The 20,680-nt window shown below is 36.6% G+C and overlaps 2 protein-coding genes across 7 annotated transcripts; one reads left to right on the top strand and one right to left on the bottom strand.

The window, feature by feature from the left end:
- Window positions 1–115: 115 nt before the first annotated feature.
- On the bottom strand, window positions 116–4,106 carry LOC117422364 (rRNA-processing protein FCF1 homolog). Its single transcript, XM_034037301.3, has 8 exons — window positions 3,981–4,106; window positions 3,239–3,306; window positions 2,795–2,866; window positions 2,265–2,413; window positions 1,979–2,051; window positions 1,696–1,783; window positions 980–1,074; window positions 116–652 (listed from the first exon to the last, which is right to left on the bottom strand). The coding sequence occupies exons 1-8, from the start codon at window positions 3,981–3,983 to the stop codon at window positions 604–606; spliced, it is 597 nt and encodes a 198-aa protein (XP_033893192.1). The 5' UTR covers window positions 3,984–4,106; the 3' UTR covers window positions 116–603.
- Window positions 4,072–19,856, top strand: LOC117423385 (apoptosis-resistant E3 ubiquitin protein ligase 1-like). 6 transcript variants are annotated; one of them, XM_058987899.1, is made up of 23 exons: window positions 4,075–4,137; window positions 4,860–4,966; window positions 5,268–5,647; window positions 5,993–6,161; window positions 6,548–6,768; window positions 7,498–7,569; window positions 8,656–8,882; window positions 9,085–9,322; window positions 9,977–10,146; window positions 10,611–10,791; window positions 11,120–11,370; window positions 12,010–12,087; window positions 12,519–12,660; window positions 13,012–13,133; window positions 13,510–13,585; window positions 13,771–13,880; window positions 14,141–14,320; window positions 14,763–14,888; window positions 15,052–15,181; window positions 15,787–15,845; window positions 16,105–16,194; window positions 16,585–16,760; window positions 17,211–19,856. In XM_058987899.1, the coding sequence occupies exons 3-23, from the start codon at window positions 5,500–5,502 to the stop codon at window positions 17,311–17,313; spliced, it is 3,069 nt and encodes a 1,022-aa protein (XP_058843882.1). In that variant the 5' UTR covers window positions 4,075–4,137; window positions 4,860–4,966; window positions 5,268–5,499; the 3' UTR covers window positions 17,314–19,856. The 6 variants fall into 6 exon arrangements, with proteins under 6 accessions (XP_034783656.1, XP_058843882.1, XP_058843881.1 ...); XM_058987898.1 differs by lacking the exon at window positions 4,075–4,137 and adding an exon at window positions 4,145–4,611; XM_034927765.2 differs by lacking the exon at window positions 4,860–4,966 and having other exon boundaries at window positions 4,072–4,137.
- Window positions 19,857–20,680: the final 824 nt, after the last annotated feature.

Here is a 20,680-nt window from a genome sequence, read left to right on the forward strand (position 1 = left end):
TATATTTTATTAATATTACCTACAGCCCCTTACCTCATGATACAGTGTCAGACAGCATCTGTATTCCTATAATGCTGTTTTTCAACAAAGCAGTGGAGACAAAGAATGTCAGAAATAATTCTTATTTTCTTTATTTCAAACAGAAACCCTTTGTTATTACAAAACATGTTTTAATACAATTAATGCAATGCTAAACACTACTGTAGTTAAGGGTCCTCATTTCCAAAAGCAGGTGATCACTGGTTCCGCAGATAATGTAAAGAAACTTTCAAAGAAAAAGTTTAGTCCCAAAGTAGCAACTTAAATGACCTTTCACTCTTTTTGTTAAATATTCAAGACTTCAGCAAGATTCCAGCAAAAGTTAAGACACAAATATCTGGCAATGTGGACACAAAGTGAATCCTAAGTGATTTTCTTTCTTTGTACTGTAAATACCATACATAAAAAATGTTCTGTCGAAGATAATTCTGCCATTCTTCACCTTATTCTGGGGGAAAGCGTGATTAAGCTTTTGGTTGTGGTGAAAAATCAACCTGCAACAGCAGTCAATCAGTTTGTCAGTCCCTGCTGTTTTTATTTCTCTCCCAAGCGATACAACATCAGTTAGAATCTTGGAGCACCGTAATCATCTGGCATTCTTTCAATATTATACCTGAGAAAAAAAACCAAAAAGATTGGTCTAAATTATCTTGTATTTTATACCTCTTGTTTCTCTTTTTTTTTTTTTTTTTACTTGAGTCAAGTATCACTAAATGTTTACAGTTTATAGAGTTAAAAAAAATAGAGAGGGGGGGGGGGAATCACATTACGTATATATATTGCAAAACAATGTTACAAAAAAAATGATGGATCCATAGGATTTGAAAATAGGAACACAAATACATTAAATTATTTTACAAGCTTGTTGGTTTTGCTAAACCTGCCTGTAAAGTTCGAGAACACACTCTGCTCCAATGTAGGAGCACTATCGAGTTCTCACCTGTGGTTAGAGATGTACATAATAGGGACGCCTGGGATTTTGCGAATTCTTCTTTTTAAATCTCTGTCGACTGTGGCTATGATGTAACACTTGTGCTGTGAGAAAAAAAAAAAAACCTTTTGTAAACTAAGATTTCATCTTAATAACTCCACTCATACTCACTGACACAAGAGGATTGTTGTTGCTACTGCACTTTAACAAAAGGTACATTTTGTATTTTATATCACTAGCTCATAATGTTGAACTGTTTCCAAAAAGCAGAAAAGGCTAGGAAGAGCAATGGCCTAAATCTATAGCCTTTCATCGGATCAAAAGTTAATTTTTATACCTGAACATAGTCCTCAAACAACACTCAAGCCTCAAGCTCTGTACACTTTGGCGTAATCCTTAGTGTATACTCTAGACCGGGCAGTAACAGAATAACAGAAAAGGGTTATCCTGAACTGGGGTATGCCATAGCCATTAGTCTCTCATGTTCTACTAGCGGTATATAAACATCGCCAGAAATTAGAACACAATAAATGGAAAGACCACTTCAAGAAGAACAAAGGCCTCAGATTCTAGCCCAGAAATAATAGTGTTGCACTTTGGGGTATTATTTGTATGTTGCCTGTTGGAACATACACTTAACCACCAGGAAGATCAACACATATTTACATACAATTCTAACAGGAAACAATCAGGTGAAAGAAGAAAAAAAAAAAATGCTGGTGTACCTGTGTGACCCTTTGGACTAAACAGTCGTCAGCATACGTCCCTTTGTGCGTGCACGGCAAGCGCTCAAACCGAGGATCTTTGGCTATCCTGTGTAGTTGCAATGTTGGAAAGAAAGATTTGTTAAAGATCCTGGAGCTTTAAAAGCTCATCTTTTAATCAGCTCCCCCCCCCCCCCAAAAAAAAAACCTCTAGCCAGTGCCAGCATCCCTTAACTAACATCGGCACAGACTGGGATGTGGCCGGGTACATCAAAAAAGTATCACACATGATCACATATTGTACCTGAGTGCAACTCTGTATTTCTTTCCCAGTTTCTCAATCTCAGCCATTACGCAGTCTGTGATACATGGAATGCCTAAATAAAAAATAAAATAAAAAGTAAGAGAGATAAATGGTTGAAAAAGGACAAATACAATTCACAACAAATTACTATTATTCAATGAAAACACTGACAACGAGGGGTCATCGACACACTTGGCATACAGTATTTATACATGTACGGCTTATAGAAAAGGGATAATCATATCAATATTCTGGAAAAAGATATAGAATTAAAACAAATACTTACATTTAGCATACAGACAGTCCATCATGGATTGCACAATATCGAGTTTTGCTTTAATGGAAAAGTTGATGAAGTTAGTATCAACCAGGATGTGGTAAGGGGGACCCAGCTGGGTGTTATACTGGAAGAAGAGGCAGGAGGGGTACTTGGTACTGCAGGTGTAAAGAAACACAATGGTATCCATTGAATTGTTTTAGAAATTAAACAATCGTCATTTCAACAACCGGACTTGAGAATCATTTTTGGTTGAACATTTTATTTTCAACGAGCTTTTCACCCTACTCATGTTGGTCTGCAGGAATTAGGAGTCCTCAATGGCAATATTTAATGTCTTGCAGTTGCTGGGCGTCACATTTAATAATCCTGTTACTGATTTATATTCATTTCTTTCACTGCTTTTAAGAGCATGGGGTGTGCTTAAGGCTTTTCACAGTGTGAACCAACATAGAGTAGAGAGCTGCTCCATTCTGTTGCACCTTCAGAGACTTTCTCAAGTGAAGAAACATGGTGCCATCATTCTGCTGTATACTCACACTTCTCTTTCTTTTATTGCAGAAGTGTCTTCCTTTATTTTCTTTCGGGGTTTGGCTCTGTCCTTTTCATTTCTAAAAGAATGGGAATAGACTTTATACAGTAGATACTGGCAGGCTAAGGATAAAATGGTACATGAAATTACTATGAAAAGTGGTTCACCATCTAGTATGAATACAGTGTGTAGTGAATAGAATATCATCATTTAGTGTTCTAAAGAATGTTCTCATTAACACACAGCAGAAGACCTCACGGTTTTGTACACACACTTTGTTACATCCATGTGGATAGAGAGAACCTGAAGAGACAGATCAGATTTCTACAGGACCAAAATAGTGGTAGAGCATAGGTCTGGGATATTGACACAAGATATACCTTATAAATAGCAACAAAGACTGATTAAATCTGTTCAGGTAATAATCCCTCCGATAAAGTCACAGACTTACATTCTCTGATCCCTCAGGCTAATCATCCGCTTCATCGTGGCATATTTCTTCGTTTTCTTTTGTTTTCCCTAAAATAGAAATGCAAGATATAGCTTTATAACAGCTGGTTTTACCATTATAAAAACAGACAGACTTTTTTTCACTAATGGCATACATTATTACTGTATCTGTACTTTATGATTTTATTAATCTAGTTTCTTCCACTAAAACTCCACTAATATCTCAAAAAACGCTAATGATATTTCAAATACACTTTACAACCAACACAGTTTTTTTCACATAATATTTTACAAACCAATCACCTCGTGGTATTTTGATTTGGTTCATCCTAGTTATATATATCTAAATAAAACGATGATTTTGTCACATTCAAGCACGGTATTGACAAATCAGGGACCATCTGATTGGTTACTGCGTTTGCAGCCTCTTTGCTACAGGTTAGACAGTAAGAAAAGTGGTAACTATTCTGCACAGAAATATACACACACGAAACGCCTAGTAGATTTTAACAAGGTACTTCTAACTAATCCAAAAACGACGTACAATTGTGCTCTAGTTGGACTATGTGTAAAGTACTACACAGGGTGTACACGGCAGAATATGATGAAGAACCAGGGTGAGGTCTCTGCCTGGATCAGTAAATGATGTGTATCATAAACCACATTCAATCATTGCACCAAATAGACTTAGCTGGTACTACCAACACCACTTTAATATATATTTACATTACAGGAATATTTACCATAATAACAGATTTCTTCTCTCTCTAAACAAGCTATTCACCCTCGTGTTGCTGCCCTTGTGTGGTACGTCATCAAGCCTCGACCGGCGAACACTCTCAGTCGTCATTCCCCGCCCTGTATCCGTATGTGCGCTGCGGCTCTTCCGGTACTTGCCAGGTAAATGTTGTGAAGAAAGGGACGAAGTGTTCGGGTGTAATTTTATATTAAACAACCTAACAGTTGTATATTATAAGATATGAAACTGACAGGAATGAAAGGAAGCGCCTTCTTAATTTTTCGTTTTTTTATAGTCAGGGTTTGTTAAGCCAAATCAATGGCAGTATGTGCTTGTCCACTAGTGAATGTGAAAGGGTTTGTGTTTGTACGGGTGTGTTACTTTCATATATGCAATAAAAGAAAAATAGCAAAGCGCTCTACTGCACCACTAGTACTAGACTAAAAAGTCCATTGAGCAAATTTAGTCACGTTACTGATGACGGTTGTATAAGTCACCCATGTCCTTCAAGTTCAACTACAAGAGCGGATTGTTATAGTCCGATCGATTTATTTAGCATAAGGTTAACTACAAAACTAGCCAAACAAGTGCACAAAAGCCTCACTGTATGTACAAGACAGCCACTGGCAACTCGGGTATGTACACGATTGACGAAGCGCGTTTTATCCAGTCTTATCACAGCTTGGATCGTGCATTTTCTACAGTTTATTGTTGCTGTTTGTAACCTTTAAATATGCAAGTTCAATGTCTTTAGCACTCCTTATGCAAATCTGAAAAAAGGCAAACTTTGAGGATAATGTCATTTGTTGCTATATGTTGGTATGTAGTTAATATTTGAGTAACTCATTGATGTATCTGACTATATAAGAAACGTTTTCCGTAGTTTCTGTGTTCTTAGAACAGGGTCATTGAGTCCTAACATGTAACTGACTGCAGACAGCGGACCGCAAGCGAGAGCAACACCCGAAAACCACACGACATTAGAAACACGTAAGACATTTAAAAGCGCAACTAGGTTAACCGTACAAAATAAACGTGTATTGTTTGGGTTCATAAGTATTAAAACAAAGATAAAAAGTGGGTGGAGACATGGGTTGGAAAGGTACAGCATATTTAAATCGCAAGCACTCATGTTGTATATAAATGTTGGTGTTGGAGAATTAGTATTGGGTACCAGTCCGACTCAATTTTGAAGGTTAATTCAGCCTTCTGACTTGTTTACATACATGGCCTACGGTGTTTATGCGAGCCAGGCACTAAAGTTTCTTTTTTATATATATATGTATTTTAGGGATACATTCCTGGAGAAACCTGTTTGGATGAGTGATTAAGCGATCCATTGCTGCTGTTTTGAGAGATAACGTGTGGTTTTGTGACATTACTGGAATGAAGAAATATCAAGAAATATTTGTTTCTTGAATCAATTTGATAATCGTAATACAATTGCAAATTTAGTATCCAATGTTCAGTCGCAAAGTCATTTAAACGAAGAAAAACTCAACGTCAACATATAAGATGGTCTGATGGACCGACTCTTCCTGCTGACTTTTGGTCTGTGCTCTGTTGTGTGGGTTATTTTCTGGGAAGTCAAGTGGAAGAAATCAACAGAAAATCAGATTGAAGAATGGCTCCATGTAAACAGACTTTCCGAATACAGACACCTCTTTGAAGGTCAGAGCAAAACGTTTTTATCTTTATTACATCATTTAATGGGATGGGATGGGATGAGGGGGGAGAGACAAATTGAACATGGTAGACACACAGTACATTTCAGTACTGTGCCAGCCAGATGTTTGATTGACCAACAAAAAACAGAAGTTGAAGCACACATCTTCTATCTGTACAGCTGCATACATTATGGGATCTGCTTGTGAATTGAATTATTAGATAGCTTTCTAATTATCCTAAATTGCAATTGTTTATTTATCTATTTTATGAAATACTATATTGACCGTTGATATCCAAAATAACCCAAATAGCACCCTCATCATGCAGTTGTTATGTTTATTGGTGCAGATGTGCAGTCCTTGGAAGAGCTGACTTTATGTGTCTTGTCCCGTTTGGAGGAAGCTGTGCATAAGACCCAGCATTGGCAGGAAATTGAGGATACACAAAGCCAGCTAGTCCGTGACTTTGCCTTTCAGGAGTGGCTCTTCTCTCAAGGTCTTGAGCACTATTACCACAAGTGAGTTTGGTTGCATATTAAACTGATCTACTTCTATCATCTGCTGTTATTCATGTTTTCATATTTTAAGTCCTTGTATGAAAGTTACATGGAAGTGGATTTTTTAAGTTGACAAATTCAAGTAAAAGCTGTATATCAAGCAAGTTCTGTGAAGTTTTGATATTCATTCAGTTTCAGCCTTGTGCTTCTTGTGACACTTCAAAAGTTCAATATGTCGTAAATTTAGGATGAATTGGGTGGGTTTGGCAAGCTCATGGTGTTCTAAGAGCAAATGACAGCCAGAGGCAAAGGAATAACGGGCAGTCCCAAAAGATTATTGCAGAGAAAATGTATCTTGCAAGCTTTTGTCACTAAATGTTTACCCAGTGTGTCATTTTATTTTAAAGATTAAAAGCCTTGGGGTGCAGCAGCCTGGATGATTTAGCCCAGTTTGATAGTCAGCTACAGTTATCACTGGCTGCCTGGGGGTACTATTACGAAGATTATATCAAACTGTCGACTGGTGTGCAGGTCCTACAAGCTTCGAGGGGACACCACGATCTAGACTACGAGACTCGGCTGGTCCACAGCTTGGCTCAACGGCGAATGAATGAAAAGTGGTCTATAGGTAAGTGCACCAAAGTTTGAAAAAAAAAAAAAAAATGTATACATATAAAGATCTACATTCCATATTAATCTTGGTTTAACAGAGGACGTTTACAAGTGCTTTTATGTCCAAATGGGATAATTATTCTGTGTAAATTCTGTTTGTCCCGCATTCATTTTATTAACAGTAAGCACAATTTAGATGCTGAGATGCAGTGGTGTGATGCTTTGCCATTTCACGATACACGAGTCTTCTTAGCCAACAGTGAGAAGAGTAAGAACACAGGAGTATAACAATGTTGTATGGAGATGTTTTTTAAAAAACAAAAAAGCATGCTTAGGTCCCTCTTTCATTGTAACTCTTGAACATTAAACACTTCAAAGTAATTGGCTTACAACTTGACAGAAAATGTAGTTCACTAGAAAACATTCTGTACTTTATGATTATCAGAGTAACACAAAATACCTTAGTCACTGTGCATTTCGTTTTTAGAAAGTGCCATTTACATTGTTTTCTATTATGATAATTATCTTTAACTTTGCTGCTGCTTGTGTAAAATAATAAAAGCCCAGAAGTTCTGTATTTTATTTCTCCATTTACCCTGGTTTGGAACTGTCTTTTGTAGGGTTTGGCCTGTTAATGTTGCTGAGTCCTAGTTGCATCTAATTTAAATTTTGTGGTATTTCTGAAATTGTCTACTTGACACCCCACTTACAGCAGCCGTTACAATCTTCTTTTATTTTATTTTAGCTGGAGCTCTGATTTTCGGCTGTACTGTTGCACTGTGCTTTCTCATAAGGGACCTCATGTTTTACGTGATTGGTGAGCCAACAAGCATTTCGGATACAATTCTTAACTAACCAGCTTTCTATAGCAGTATTTATGTCTCTAATATATATACCGTATTCCTTCGAATAAGATGCCCTTGAATTTAAGACACAGCCCAAATTACCCACCCTCAATCTGAAGAAAAAATAAAACATCAAATAAATATATATATATATATATATATATATATATATATATATATATATATATATACACAACCTCAATTACGCATATGGAGGCAGTTTGTGTCCGTCTGCTCTCACACGGAGCATTACAGTTATGTGCTGCTTCTCTTTTCCAGTCGTGATTACTCACATCTGTTTTCTATTGCTTGCTATGTCAGAAAATGTGGGGGTCTGATCAGCATTTCCAAAAAACTTCTCTCCGAATTCCTCAGGAAGATAATGATGCTTCTTTGAAAATGGCTGCCTGTATGTCATGGATGATTCGAGATTGGGCAGTAATGCTTTGATTCGTCTTTTCTCGTCAGTAAGTCACGTTGCTTGTGTATTTGGGCAGTGACGTCTTTGTTAAGTCTTTTCTCAGCAGTCAGTCACGTTGCTGTTTGTGAACTCGGGTAGTCGCATCTTTTGTTGGCGATATTAATACAAGCATCACTATACTGTACTTGAAGTCAAGACGCAGGCTGTTTTTGAACAGGAAAAAAATTGCGTCTTAAATTCGAAGGAATATGGTATATATATTTTTATGTTGGGCAGCAGTGTTAAAATTGTATTTTCTTGTCGCAGTCATCCAGCAATGGGTGCAGAATATCTAAACCTAAAAATGTCGAAATCATGTAGAAGTGAGTAGAAGCTGAATGTAAGTTGCAGTTAATGGCAGATCCACCAGCCTTTTCCCGTAGTGTTAAGGAAACGGAACACTGATCCATGCAGAAAAGCAAAATACGTTGTTTAAAGCGAGAAATGTTTGTTCCTGCTACAGCTATAAAAGTCATCTTGAGTTACTTTTAAAATTTCAAAATTGTTTCATGTTTCTTTCTTCGTATATAACTAAATAAGAATGCATAATTCTAAGAATTTATAATTGTTTTAATAACAATGTCTGTTTACTACGCAGGTGGAATTACAGTTTCCATTATAGCGTTTGTCTTCACAATTAAGTTTCTGTGTGAACTTGCGGCTAGAGTCGTCAGCTTTCTTCAGAATGAAGACCGTGGCCGGAGGGGAGATCACACCATCTACGACTACGTTCGTGGCAATTACCTTGATCCAAGGTCATGCAAGGTCACATGGGACTGGAAGGATCCACAAGAAGTGGGACACACTATGACCTTCAGAGTTTACGTATGCCACTTAATATATTATGAGAAGGAACAGCATATAATGCAGCAATATCTATACAGCAGTGACTGGTTTAAGAATATGTACTTTAACAATCTTTTTTTAAAGGATTTTGTTGTAAGATTAATATTTTTAGAAGGTTATAGTCTAATAATGTTCATACTTGTAGTGTTTAGTCTCTTGTTTTTATTCTTGTTTTCTACAGCTGTTCTATAAAAATGGGCAGCCATTTCCAGCAAATCGGCCTGTGGGTTTGCGAGTCCAAATCTCCCATGTAGAGTTGGCTCTGGATATTCCTGTGACTCAAGAAGTGCTCCAGGAACCCAATTTGAATGTGGTTAAGGTCGTCTTCACAGTACGAAAAGCAGGCCGCTACGAAATAACTGTCAAGCTAAGGGGGCTGAATGTGGCTTATAGTCCTTATTACAAAATATTTCAGCCAGGTATGATTTTTTTTTTCTACCTGTTTTATTTTTTTTTTTTTAAATGTGGCGTAGATATTCTGAAAAAAACACACAGATGTATTTGTATCTGTACAATGTACAGTAAAGTAAAGCAAAAACAGTGAATGTCATTGTTATCACACTAATGACAATCCGAAGATGTTTGTGATTTGGTTCTCTATCCTAATACACAGAAGCTGGATCATCAAAAGTCTTGGGCTTGCCAGTTTTTTATAAAATAGCAAATGGAGTTTACCCCATCAGGTTTGAGATTTTAAACAGTTGCAATTATCAGTGTTTTACTGTGACGTGTATTACTTTTGGGACAGAGAGGAATACTACTTTTTCAGAGCACAGTGTGGAGCAGCAGTGTGGAGTAGTGGTTAGGGCTCTGGACTCCTGACCAGAGGGTCGTGGGTTCAGTCCCCGGTGGAGGACACTGCTGCTGTACCCTTGAGCAAGGTACTTTACCTAGATTGCTCCAGTAAAAACCCAACTGTATAAATGGTTAATTGTATGTAAAAATAATGTGATATCTTGTAACAATTGTAAGTCGCCCTGGATAAGGGCGTCTGCTAAGAAATAAATCATAATAATAATTAGTTCAATAAGTTTCATTCCCCCCCCCCCCCCCCCCCCCCCCCCCCATTTCAGGTACAGTTGTTCCATCAAAAACTAAGATTGCATACCATTTTTCCACATTGGTTTTGACAATTGAACAGCAGCATGCAATACAGATTGAACCCAGGGATGAGTATGGCAATCCCACCAGTAATTCTGTATCCCTAATTGATGAAGAAAACTACAATGTGCAAGTCCATGAGGTAAGATAATGCTTTTAACTTTTATTTTTGTGTCCTGTGAAATGGTTTTCTCTGTAACCACCTGGTCATAAATGACTGGATCAGCCATTTATGTGAATGAAGTGTATTTTTAGAAGTAAGTGCCAGCGCAGTATAGTACACAGCAATACAAAAAGAAATGTCATCCTTGGTACCTCTTCACAAGATGGTGATTGCTCTTACCTAATGATATTTTGGCTGATCTACCTTGTCTATGGAAGGCAACCAGAACTGAATAGCAGCTCCTGAACTCAAGTTAAGCATCTTAGCACAGATTGAGTACTTGCAGTAAGAACCTCTTGGAATGCAAACATCATAGAAAGGTAAATGGATGGTTTGCTGCCAGAATGAAACTCAAGCATAGCACTAAAATGCTGATTAAAATAATTCCTTTACTAGACATCAAGAGAGATCTGCTTTCAGTAATCCAGTTTACTTCTTACTAGCTTGGGACCCAAAATGAAGAGAACCCAGAGAATTACTATAGCAAATCAGTGTTGTCCAGTAAGTTGCAATGCCAGGTGTTGCTGAGACTGACCGTCAGGAAGAAGGGCTGTTTCCGTGCCTGTATCTCCTACCACAATCAACCCATCAGCAATGGAGAATTTGACATCATTGTTCTCAGTGGTGAGTAGAAAGCTTTTTTTTTTTTTTTTCAAGTTGGGGGTGGGAATCAGACTACCTTCAGAATACAAGATTTTTCATTTGATTTAAGCAGAGAGAAATATATTTGTAATGGATTTCCATGTGTGTTTTTTGTGTACTGCATGCAGCTGTAGAAGCAGCTGTCTGTTCTGCTGCCCGTGTTTTTGATCACTTCCCATAATTTTGCCCTTAGGTTGAGTGATGGATGAATTACATTTTTTTTTTCCTGCAAGAATTTGTTGTTTTTCCCTTCCCTAGTGGCACATTCAAATGCTCAGAGACATTAATATTTATTCCCCATCTTTCACAGAGAATGAAAAGAACACTGTAGAAAAGAGTGTCTCTACACCGGGAATGAGTATTTACTTTGAGGCCTACCTTTATAGCACAGGGAATTATTCTAACTCCACGTGGCAGTTATTCCCCTCTGCACTGCTGGTGTCACAGCGACGCCCGTCTACTGCCAACGAGGAAGATGACGAGGAGCGGGACTCCCCTTCTGAGGGAACACTGGACAAAGTGAAGAAACCAAAAAAGGTGTTTTGTTACCTATCACCAAAGGTTAGTTTATTTCACGGGAAGACAAATGTACAGCAGGTGATGAACTGCACTCCTGGTAACAGAAAATCTAAAATTTAAAGGGAAGCCCCAAATATTTAATAGCAATGATAAAAAATATTGATACAAAAAAAATAAGATAAACTGAAAAAAAAATCAGGAACAGGGGCAATTAAACAAAGAACGTCTTTTTGTCTGTTTGTTTGTGTGTCAGACTGTCCCTCTCTGTCTCTCTGTTTATAGTCCCCTGTCGTCCTGTTTAATGTCAGCCCTTCACACAAAATGAGATGGGAACAGAGTGTCCAGTCAGCATTTATTGTAGCATCAGGCTACCAGTTTGCTGTCAACATTTATGCCGAAATAAACTTGAAAAGTGTTACATGTTAAAACTGAAAACAAGAACAATAACAAATAGCGTTTTAATCTTATATGTACTATATATTGAACCTCATAACATTTTTATGACGGAAATGCAACCGTTTTTTTGTCTGAGCACATTATTAGAAATTGTATTTGCATGGTTCCAAACTCAAGGCTGTTCTGTAAACATGATTTATTTCTGTATTTCTTTTCCTGTAAAATGTTCTTGCTAATAAAACATCTGCAAGTCCTATTAAATAAACCATTATCATTTGTTTTAAGCAACTCTCCGTGAAGGAATTTTACCTGAAAATCATTCCATGGCGACTTTTTACCTTCAGAGTATGTCCAGGAACAAAGGTAGGTTTATTAATTCAGCAAAGTTTACCTTAAAGAGCATATCCGTTTCTGCTACAGAGAGAACCTTTTTGCTGAACTGAAAAATTATACCAAGTATGACTTAGAAAAGATTCTCCTACGTAGAGAAAAAAAAAGGTATTTTTATTTATTGTATTTATTTTAATTTTTTTTTTTACTTCTAAGGTGTAAACTTGTAAACATAATCTTAAACACTCTAGTATTTTGTAAATTCACAGCATGTTCAGCTCCTTAAAGAAATAATTTATTAGACTATAGAAAATAATTGGTCCCTAATTTGCTTCTCTTCATATGCTTGTGCAAAGTCCTACAAAGGCTGCTTTTATCAGCAATGGCCCCATCATTATATACTCTACATTATTCTAAGTGTTGAATAACCCCTGATGAAGTAGTTCATTTTTTGTTGTTTCTAGTTTTCATACCATGGCCCTGATCCCATTCACAAGCATCTGACTCTGGTGGTGGACGATGGGATGCAGCCACCAGTAGAGCTCAGCTGCAAAGACAGAAACATCATGGCTGCAACATTCATAAGGTTTCTGCACAAAAATATAGGTGAGTTTGCAACATTGCACCCTTATACAGAGCCGTGAGTACAAAGAGAATATCTGTTAAAGTTATTTTTTCATTTTGAACATGAAAAAATAGAGCCTAATTTATAGCTCCATTAAGAAGGCAGACCAAACATTTTCAAAAGTTGGTTCAGCTGGAGGAGTTGTTCTTATTTGCAATCGTCTCTTGGGAGCAAATTAACAAAGTTTCCATAGCCAAGTGTTATTTAGTTTGACTTGATGGCTTTGCAGAGTCTGGATTTGAATAACAGGACTCGTTAATCACTGGATAACTTCATTTTACACACGTGTTGCCTCACAAATCATAGTTCAGTGTACCTTTGTTATATACCAGGAGGCTCGGAAACTTTCCAGGACAAGGTGAACTTCTTCCAGAGAGAGCTCCGGCAGCTGCATTCAAAAAGACCTCGCACCAAGACGTGCTTGAAGATCAGCCGGCATTCTGTCCTTGATTCAGTGAGTTTAAAACCTTTCAAAAACGAATGTCTAAGATTCCATATACTGTATTGTAAAACACTGGTTACAACAGTCTTTATTTGGATAATGAGCGGTCCTTCTGTCTTTGTCACGCTGTCCATATGTTTACATGCAGTGAAAGCAGGTCATGGCAGGACTTTTTTTTTTTTTTTTTTTTAATTACTGAAAGCTCTCATTTTATATTTACAGATGTGACCGAGAATGTATGTTACCAACATATTTGTTTTCTTGGTAAAAGCTGTAATTTTATATAACTATAAACAAATTTATCTCACTGTTAAGGGGCTGCTACTATTGATTTTTAAAAGTTGTTTTTATTTTTTTAATGGATTCAATTGACCTTATTCTTTCCTAGTCTCTGAAAGTGACACGAAACTTCTCAGTATCGGACTGGAGCAAGATCTTTGAGGTTGTTTTCCAAGATGAAGAAGGTAGGCCTTTCAAAAAAAGAAAGTTTAGTTGTAGTCTCTTATTTACACCTCCCTGTTCTAACTCCAATAGAACCAATGACACTTTGTAGGCATACTTTCCTCCTTAGTCTACAGCATGTTACCATTTAATTTGCAAGAAAAATACCTGGCATTATTAGAGTACTCTATGATATTTCTGTTTTCAGCGCTTGACTGGGGTGGGCCCAGAAGAGAGTGGTTTGAGCTGGTCTGCAAATCACTTTTCGACACATCCAATGAGCTCTTCACACGTTTCAGTGATAACAACCAGGGCTTGGTAGAGTACTTCTAATTTATAATATTCCTTATACAAATACAAAATGCTTATAGTGTCCAATGAGTGTCCTTTCCAAACAATTGCAACAGTATAAAACTAGTGAGGAACAATTGTAAGGAGGACCCGGTAAATTATTGTGCTGAGAAGTTTTATATAGTCGAATTATTTTGATTTTGCTGTCATTTAAAATTAGGGCACTAAATTTGCTGAAACCATAACGAAATACCAAATAAATAGTTCTTGTTTTTCTGTTGCTGCAGGTCCACCCGAATGCAGACCGTCCTCCTCATCTCAGACTGAAGATGTACGAGTTTGCTGGGAAAGTGGTTGGAAAGTGCTTGTACGAGTCAGCCATGGGTGGGTCTTACAAACAGCTGGTACGAGCGAGGTTTTCACGCTCCTTCCTGGCTCAGATCATAGGTCTACGGATGACCTACAAGGTAGGGAGGCAAATTCAGTGACTGGGGGAACTCTTATGTAATGGGTCAGTAAAGTTTTTTTTTTTTTTTTACTGAATGGACTTTACTAAATAATTCAGCAATTTATTTTTTAAACTACGAAAACTGCAAGAGATCTAAATGCTTTATTTTGGGGATGCATTTCCCCAGCATCAGTGGAGGCATTTGTACGTACTGTTTTGTGTGTCACACTTATATTTTAGAGAGCTACAGTTGTGTTAACTTGGTTACAAGGTTCATTACCACAAGTTTATTAAGAGTATCAGAATTTGAGTATGTAAAGGAGAAACTCCTTTGTCTGTCCGTATGTCACACATAGATTTTAAAAAATATATCTAATTTATTTATTCATTATACAAAGCTCTAATTTTGTGTAGTCTATGAAAGGAAAATGTCAGTGTGATGTTTCTATTTCCTGTTGCAGTACTTTGAAACAGATGATCAGGAATTCTACAAAACCAAAGTTTGCTTCATCCTCAATAATGATGTCAGTGAAATGGACCTTGTCTTTGCTGAGGAGAAATACAACAAATCAGGGCAGCTGGAGAAGGTAAGACATCAAATAGGTGAGGTTCAGGGCATGTGGTATTGCTGCAGGCAAGACGATATTCGAACTACTGTATAATACAAGCTTATTCGGTGATCAGTATTAGAGACATTAATATGAACTTGTGTGTGTTTAGTTATTGGTGTGCTGTCTTATAAACTTCTAGGTGGTGGAGCTAATATCTGGTGGTGCTCAGATCCCAGTTACCAATGAGAACAAGATGTTCTACCTGAATCTCCTCGCACAGTACAGGCTGGCCAACCAGGTCAGAGAGGAGGTGGAACACTTCCTGAAGGGTGAGACTTGAATTCATGTTGTGTCATTGTTGGCCTTTAACACAAATGCACACAATTGTAGCCTTTGCTACTTGGTTAAAGGACCGGATACGTTTTCTTGATTTTAATTTGAAAACCTTTTGGTTCTTCACTTGTTTTTTTAAGTGTTAAATCAGTGTATGCAAATATTTCAAAAACAGTTCTATACATAAATGTCTACATCAGGGCATCTTTGTAGCAGGTCACATGGTCTGGTTGCACTACACCAAGAAGCAAAGAACAAAAAGATCTTTCACAGAAGACATGGCTGCTGATAGTATTGCAAGGGCTTATACGAGGAATGAACATTTCTTTTTAAAACCCTTGGTTAGCCCTTGTTGTAGAGCCTCCCAGTGTGTAACTGTGGGGACAATACTGTACTGTTATACTGTTAACCAAAATAATGTGCTTAATGACTCCTAGAAAAAAAGAACAGTGTGGAATTCACTTTGGACAGATATTTCATGTGTTGGGAATTTGCCTTTAAAAACATGTTATGTGTAGGTTATACACATCAACAGTTATTAGACATGTACAGTCTGTTAAGAGGTATAAGTAATATTCTAATGTTTTATTTATTTTTTTAGGATTAAATGAATTGGTTCCTGAAAACCTCTTGGCCATATTCGATGAAAATGAGTTAGAGGTATGTTTCAGGAAGTCCATGGCAAGTATTTACACATGTGTTAAACATGACACCCATACCTTTGACCCAGCAGCTCTGATATATGATGGCCAGCATATTTTGTCATCTGTAAGATCTTTAGTAATACTAAAAGAAACTACATTTCAACATGATACTCAGGGTTACTTAAGCAGGTCAGTGTTTACTGTGCACTGTTGTTGCATAGAAGACAGGATTATCCTATTTTATTTGGCTTCCCTGGTAAACCTTGTTTTTGCAGCTGCTGATGTGTGGCACAGGGGATATCAATGCCTTGGATTTTAAAGCCCATGCTGTGATTGTGGGAGGATCTTGGCACTTCAGAGAGAAGGTAGATGTCCTGGATTCTGCACTCTTTTTCCCAAATTATTTTCTTTACAGAAATATAAACATTCCTATAATTACAGAAAAGAGGGTTTCATTCATTAAACCTTCCAGCTTTCTGACTTATGATGATGATGATGATGTATAACAGGTCAGCTTCTAGTTTCAAGAATGCAGTTTCCAAGGCACAGTATTTGTTGTATTTTCCTCCTTGTAACATTTAAAGTGGAAGATGAGACTATTATGCTGTAATGTTGTACCAGCTCCTCAGAAATGTGATTCTTGATATTGAGACACCCCTTATTTATTTAGGTTTCTTAGTTCTAATTTTTGGTAATGACTGTGTCGTTTTTTTTTTTTTTTATTTATTTATTTCCCCCCCCCCCCCCCCCCATAGGTAATGAAGTGGTTTTGGGCTGTAGTGTCAAGTTTTACCCAGGAAGAACTAGCTCGTTTATTGCAGTTCACAACCGGCTCCTCGCAGCTTCCTCCCGGAGGCTTTGCCGTGCTGTGCCCTTCCTTCCAGATCATAGCTGCACCCACACACAGCACACTGCCAACTGCGCACACCTGGTGAGTTTACCAATTACTGAAAACACATTCTCTAAATTGTAGGGTCACATTTGAGTCTCGGGCAGTTCATTTTATTGTGTTTTCATTTTTGTGTGTGTGTGTCTTTTTTTACAATGGCTTCACTTTCTCCTTTCATAGAGGCAAGTACTTATTACTACAGAGTTCAGAATGGTGACCAATTAATGACTGCTATCTTCCATTATGCTGTAACCCTTGTAACTAATAGTAATAGATATGTTATGCATTTTAACAAACTGTTGGTAGCCCATTAAGAAATGGGATTGAATATAGAAAAGTTTTTCTTAAAGTTTGGTGTAGATAGACAGATGTGAATACAATACAGTGTGTTCTTGTTCACTGAGGGTCAGAGATTTTGTGATATGGGTGAAATACAATTATTTTGAAGGATGTTTACTTCCAAGGGACTTATATTATTTTTTTACTCCACAGTTTTAACCAGTTGTGCCTCCCTACCTATGACTCCTATGAGGAGCTGCACAAAATGCTGAAACTGGCCATCAGTGAGGGAAGTGAAGGGTTTGGGATGTTATGACCATCCTATTATCTAACACCTTGCTGAAGATATTGCACATGAAGAATTAGGGGGATGCCCACAAGTACTGTAGACATCTGAATCAGAAGCAGACAGCAGGGCTGCTTTCCATTTTTTTACCAAGAATTACAACTTCTGCAGTAAGAGCACTATCCCCAAAATCTCAGTCTACTGGGGTCCTGTCCCTAAAACGCTGTACAGCTCTATAGGTGCTTTTGTAGTGGGAGTGTATACAGGCACTGTATGTCTTGAAGTTTCCTTGCTGACATCAAGATGTGAAGTATTAGTATGGTACAATAACGTTTTATTCCACATGCTAAAAATACATAGTGTAGGTAATGTGCTATAGTTCTGTCTAAAGTGATGAGTGAGAAAGGGAATAACCCTATTCCAGCTAAAATAAATTACATTTTGGCATAACCATTTAGAGCAGCTTGAAGCAGAGCTGTGCAAAATGATTATCTAAAATGATTAAAATTAGCATTGACCCACCTGATTTATTGGTTCTGCAGCCACCATGTGTCTGTTAGCAGTTTTAATTAAAGTACTATAGAGAATAATTAAGCTTATATCCTCACTGAAGTACAGAAAAAGTTTCCAGTGATCTCTATGGGTGGGGACATCTATCACGCAGAGCTGTTTATATTCCCTGAACTCATTGACATTTGGTGGCTGTAGTATTAAAGAAGGGTGGGGCTGATATGTACGGTACACATATACGGTTAAGAGCCTTAAGTGATCTTGGAAGGAGAAAAGGTATACTATAAACCCATTCAGAGAAGTTGAATTAGGTCTGTAACAATGGGATTTAAGGGAGTTCGCAATCATTTTAATGCATGGCAGGGAAGAAGGGTGTTGGGTTTTATGTTTTTATACTCCTTCAGTAAAACAACCAATACACTTATTTTTTTGTTCTATTTGCAAAAGAGGTAAAGTATTTCACAATATTATTGTTATTTCTATTTTATTTTTCTGTGTTGGCTGGATTCCAAACAAAAACAATATGCTATACGATAGTACTTTGTAAAATATAATTAAATAAATGCATACATACATATTATAAATATTAATTAAAACTGATGAGTTGTCAAAATCTTTGCGGTAGAGAATCTTATTTTGTTTAAAAAAAAAAAAAAAAAATGTGCATTAGAAATCTAATTTTCATGTTTTAAATACAAAGCATGCGTTTCTGCATTAATGCATGTTGGTGTACCAAGGTCTGCTCCATTTTCAGGTCTTTTTTGCCTTTAAACTGTGAAGGATTTGCCTTTTTTGTTGTTGTTTCTTAATAAAATGATTTTTTTTGTTGAAAGAAAGTTATTTAAAAGTACGTTTAGCCTAATGAATCAATTAAGTTGCTAGAGTAGAACAGACACAAGTGTGTGTGTCAGTCTTTAAGATATATATATATAATCAGAAGCTCATTTGCTTGTAAAAAAAATATGGTTTATCATTACATTGTCAATTGATTTCTATGCATTTATTTTTTTCTAGATTCAAATGTGAAGTACTGTAATTTTATAACACATTTAGCTTGCTTAAGTATGTAAAAAATAGATTACAATATATTTTAATAAGCATAGTTAGTCATAAATTGTCAATACAAAAAAAATCAAACCTTTAGCATTAAACATTAAGCATTGAAAGCTTGTTTTTATTATTATTAATCTACAGTACGTATATGCTACTGCATCATTAACTCCCACCTCTCTGTGATCTGTTATATCTGTTTCTAGTTAAAACCTGATTGTTCTTGTAATTCGCATAAGTAGCTGTATTAAGAAACTGCAATCATTCTGCTGGGACCTGGGAACCAATAGCTTGGAAACAGCTGCTGTCTGACAATGAATCATTTTGTAATCTTCAAAAAGCTCCTCTTCTTAATTATACCTCAGCTTTAAAAGCACACTATCTTTTATTTACCCAAAACACTGAACTGTAAGAAGTAAACAAATGATGTAAGTTTTAAGCTTGTTTAGCACGATTGATGCATACAGCTAATCTATTACAATACTGATTGAACCCTGATAATTGTACTTGATTAAACAATTCACTTCATATCTTCTCAACATGGAAGAGTGAGATTTGAGTGACATTACAATAGCATTTGGTAGTTGTTGGCTTTGATGCCTTCAAACACAGTGAATGGAAATATCAATCAGATAAATGAATCTCTGGTTAAATGGTGTCTGTATCACTCTGTTAATGAGGTTTGTAAGAAATCATGTGGTCTAAGATAGTGCATAGAAGATATTAACCTGTCAATCATATGCTGCAACACAAACAGTGCTCTCTGCTGTGTAATATTCCTCTATCTGTAATTACAAGTTCATATCATTGAAGTATATTGGGGTTTTTTTAGCAGATATAAATATTGTGAATTACATACATGCCTATGGCTGGAACTTGTGGTGAATTAACTTTTTTATTATGAACAATTATTATTTCAGCCATCAAAAATGTTTGAATTTTAAGCAATTTAAAATATTTGGCAGCTACAGCTGCTACTGGGTTGATGAAATAAATAAACTTAAAGTACCTTTTGTCTTTGTTTTATATGATTATTTTTGTTTTATGAAGAAATCAAACTGAGTCTGTCACACTGAATCAACACATAATTACCATACAATAACTGGTGATTTAGCAGTTGATATTTCCCGTAATAACTGGCCGGTTATTACGGGAAACGCGCGCTCATTAACAACAGCAGCAGAGCACAGCCCCAGCGTGAGCTGTCAAACTGAAAGGAATTCCACAGCAAGCAACCTCAGAACTCTGGCAGGAAATAAAATGCTCACCAGAGATTATACAAAAATGATTCATTCAAATGTTCTTATACCAACATAATATTAATAATGCAATGTAATTTTCTGCTTTCAGCAGAGTGGATGAAGATACTTTAAGAGTAATTTTAAAAGTGTTTGCGTCATTTCAGCATCTGTTTAAATGTAATAGCTCAGTAAATCATTTTTTAAATAATTAGGCGTTTGACAGCTCCAGGTGGTAAAGGTTATAGCTGAAAGTAAGTAGTATCATCCATGCGAGGGTCTACATTAGCATTGTGACAGTAATAATAATGTAGCACTTTCTAACAAAAGTTTGATCAATCATATATATGAATTGATAAGGCATTTTTAGAATGACTGATGCAGTATATAGAATTATAACAAAACATAGTCAAACAGGCAGACCACCCTAACCGTTGTCACCCTGGACAGTAATATTTATAAAGAATATAATATATAAACTTTTGAACATGAACCATTTCTGATGTAGTTATTAAAGATCTTTATGTAATTTAATTTGAAACATTCATTTGCAGTATCTATAGGTAACGGTACAGTACCATGCAGGTATTCATACCAGA

The sequence above is a fragment of the Acipenser ruthenus genome, chromosome 15 (assembly GCF_902713425.1).
Source record: "Acipenser ruthenus chromosome 15, fAciRut3.2 maternal haplotype, whole genome shotgun sequence".
Classification (NCBI taxonomy): Eukaryota; Metazoa; Chordata; class Actinopteri; order Acipenseriformes; family Acipenseridae; genus Acipenser; species Acipenser ruthenus.

Bases quoted from the DNA above. Each gene is read 5' to 3' on its own strand.
- LOC117422364 (XM_034037301.3), bottom strand. The intron at 2,867-3,238 runs GTAAGTCTGTGA...CCATTCTTTTAG, and splicing joins AGCCTGAGGGATCAGAGAAT to AAATGAAAAGGACAGAGCCA. The intron at 2,414-2,794 runs GTGAGTATACAG...TTACACCTGCAG, and splicing joins GCAATAAAAGAAAGAGAAGT to TACCAAGTACCCCTCCTGCC.
- LOC117423385 (XM_034927765.2), top strand. From the start codon at position 5,500: ATGGACCGACTCTTCCTGCTGACTTTTGGTCTGTGCTCTGTTGTGTGG. The intron at 6,162-6,547 runs GTGAGTTTGGTT...TTTATTTTAAAG, and splicing joins CTTGAGCACTATTACCACAA to ATTAAAAGCCTTGGGGTGCA. The intron at 11,371-12,009 runs GTTAGTTTATTT...ATTTGTTTTAAG, and splicing joins TTTGTTACCTATCACCAAAG to CAACTCTCCGTGAAGGAATT.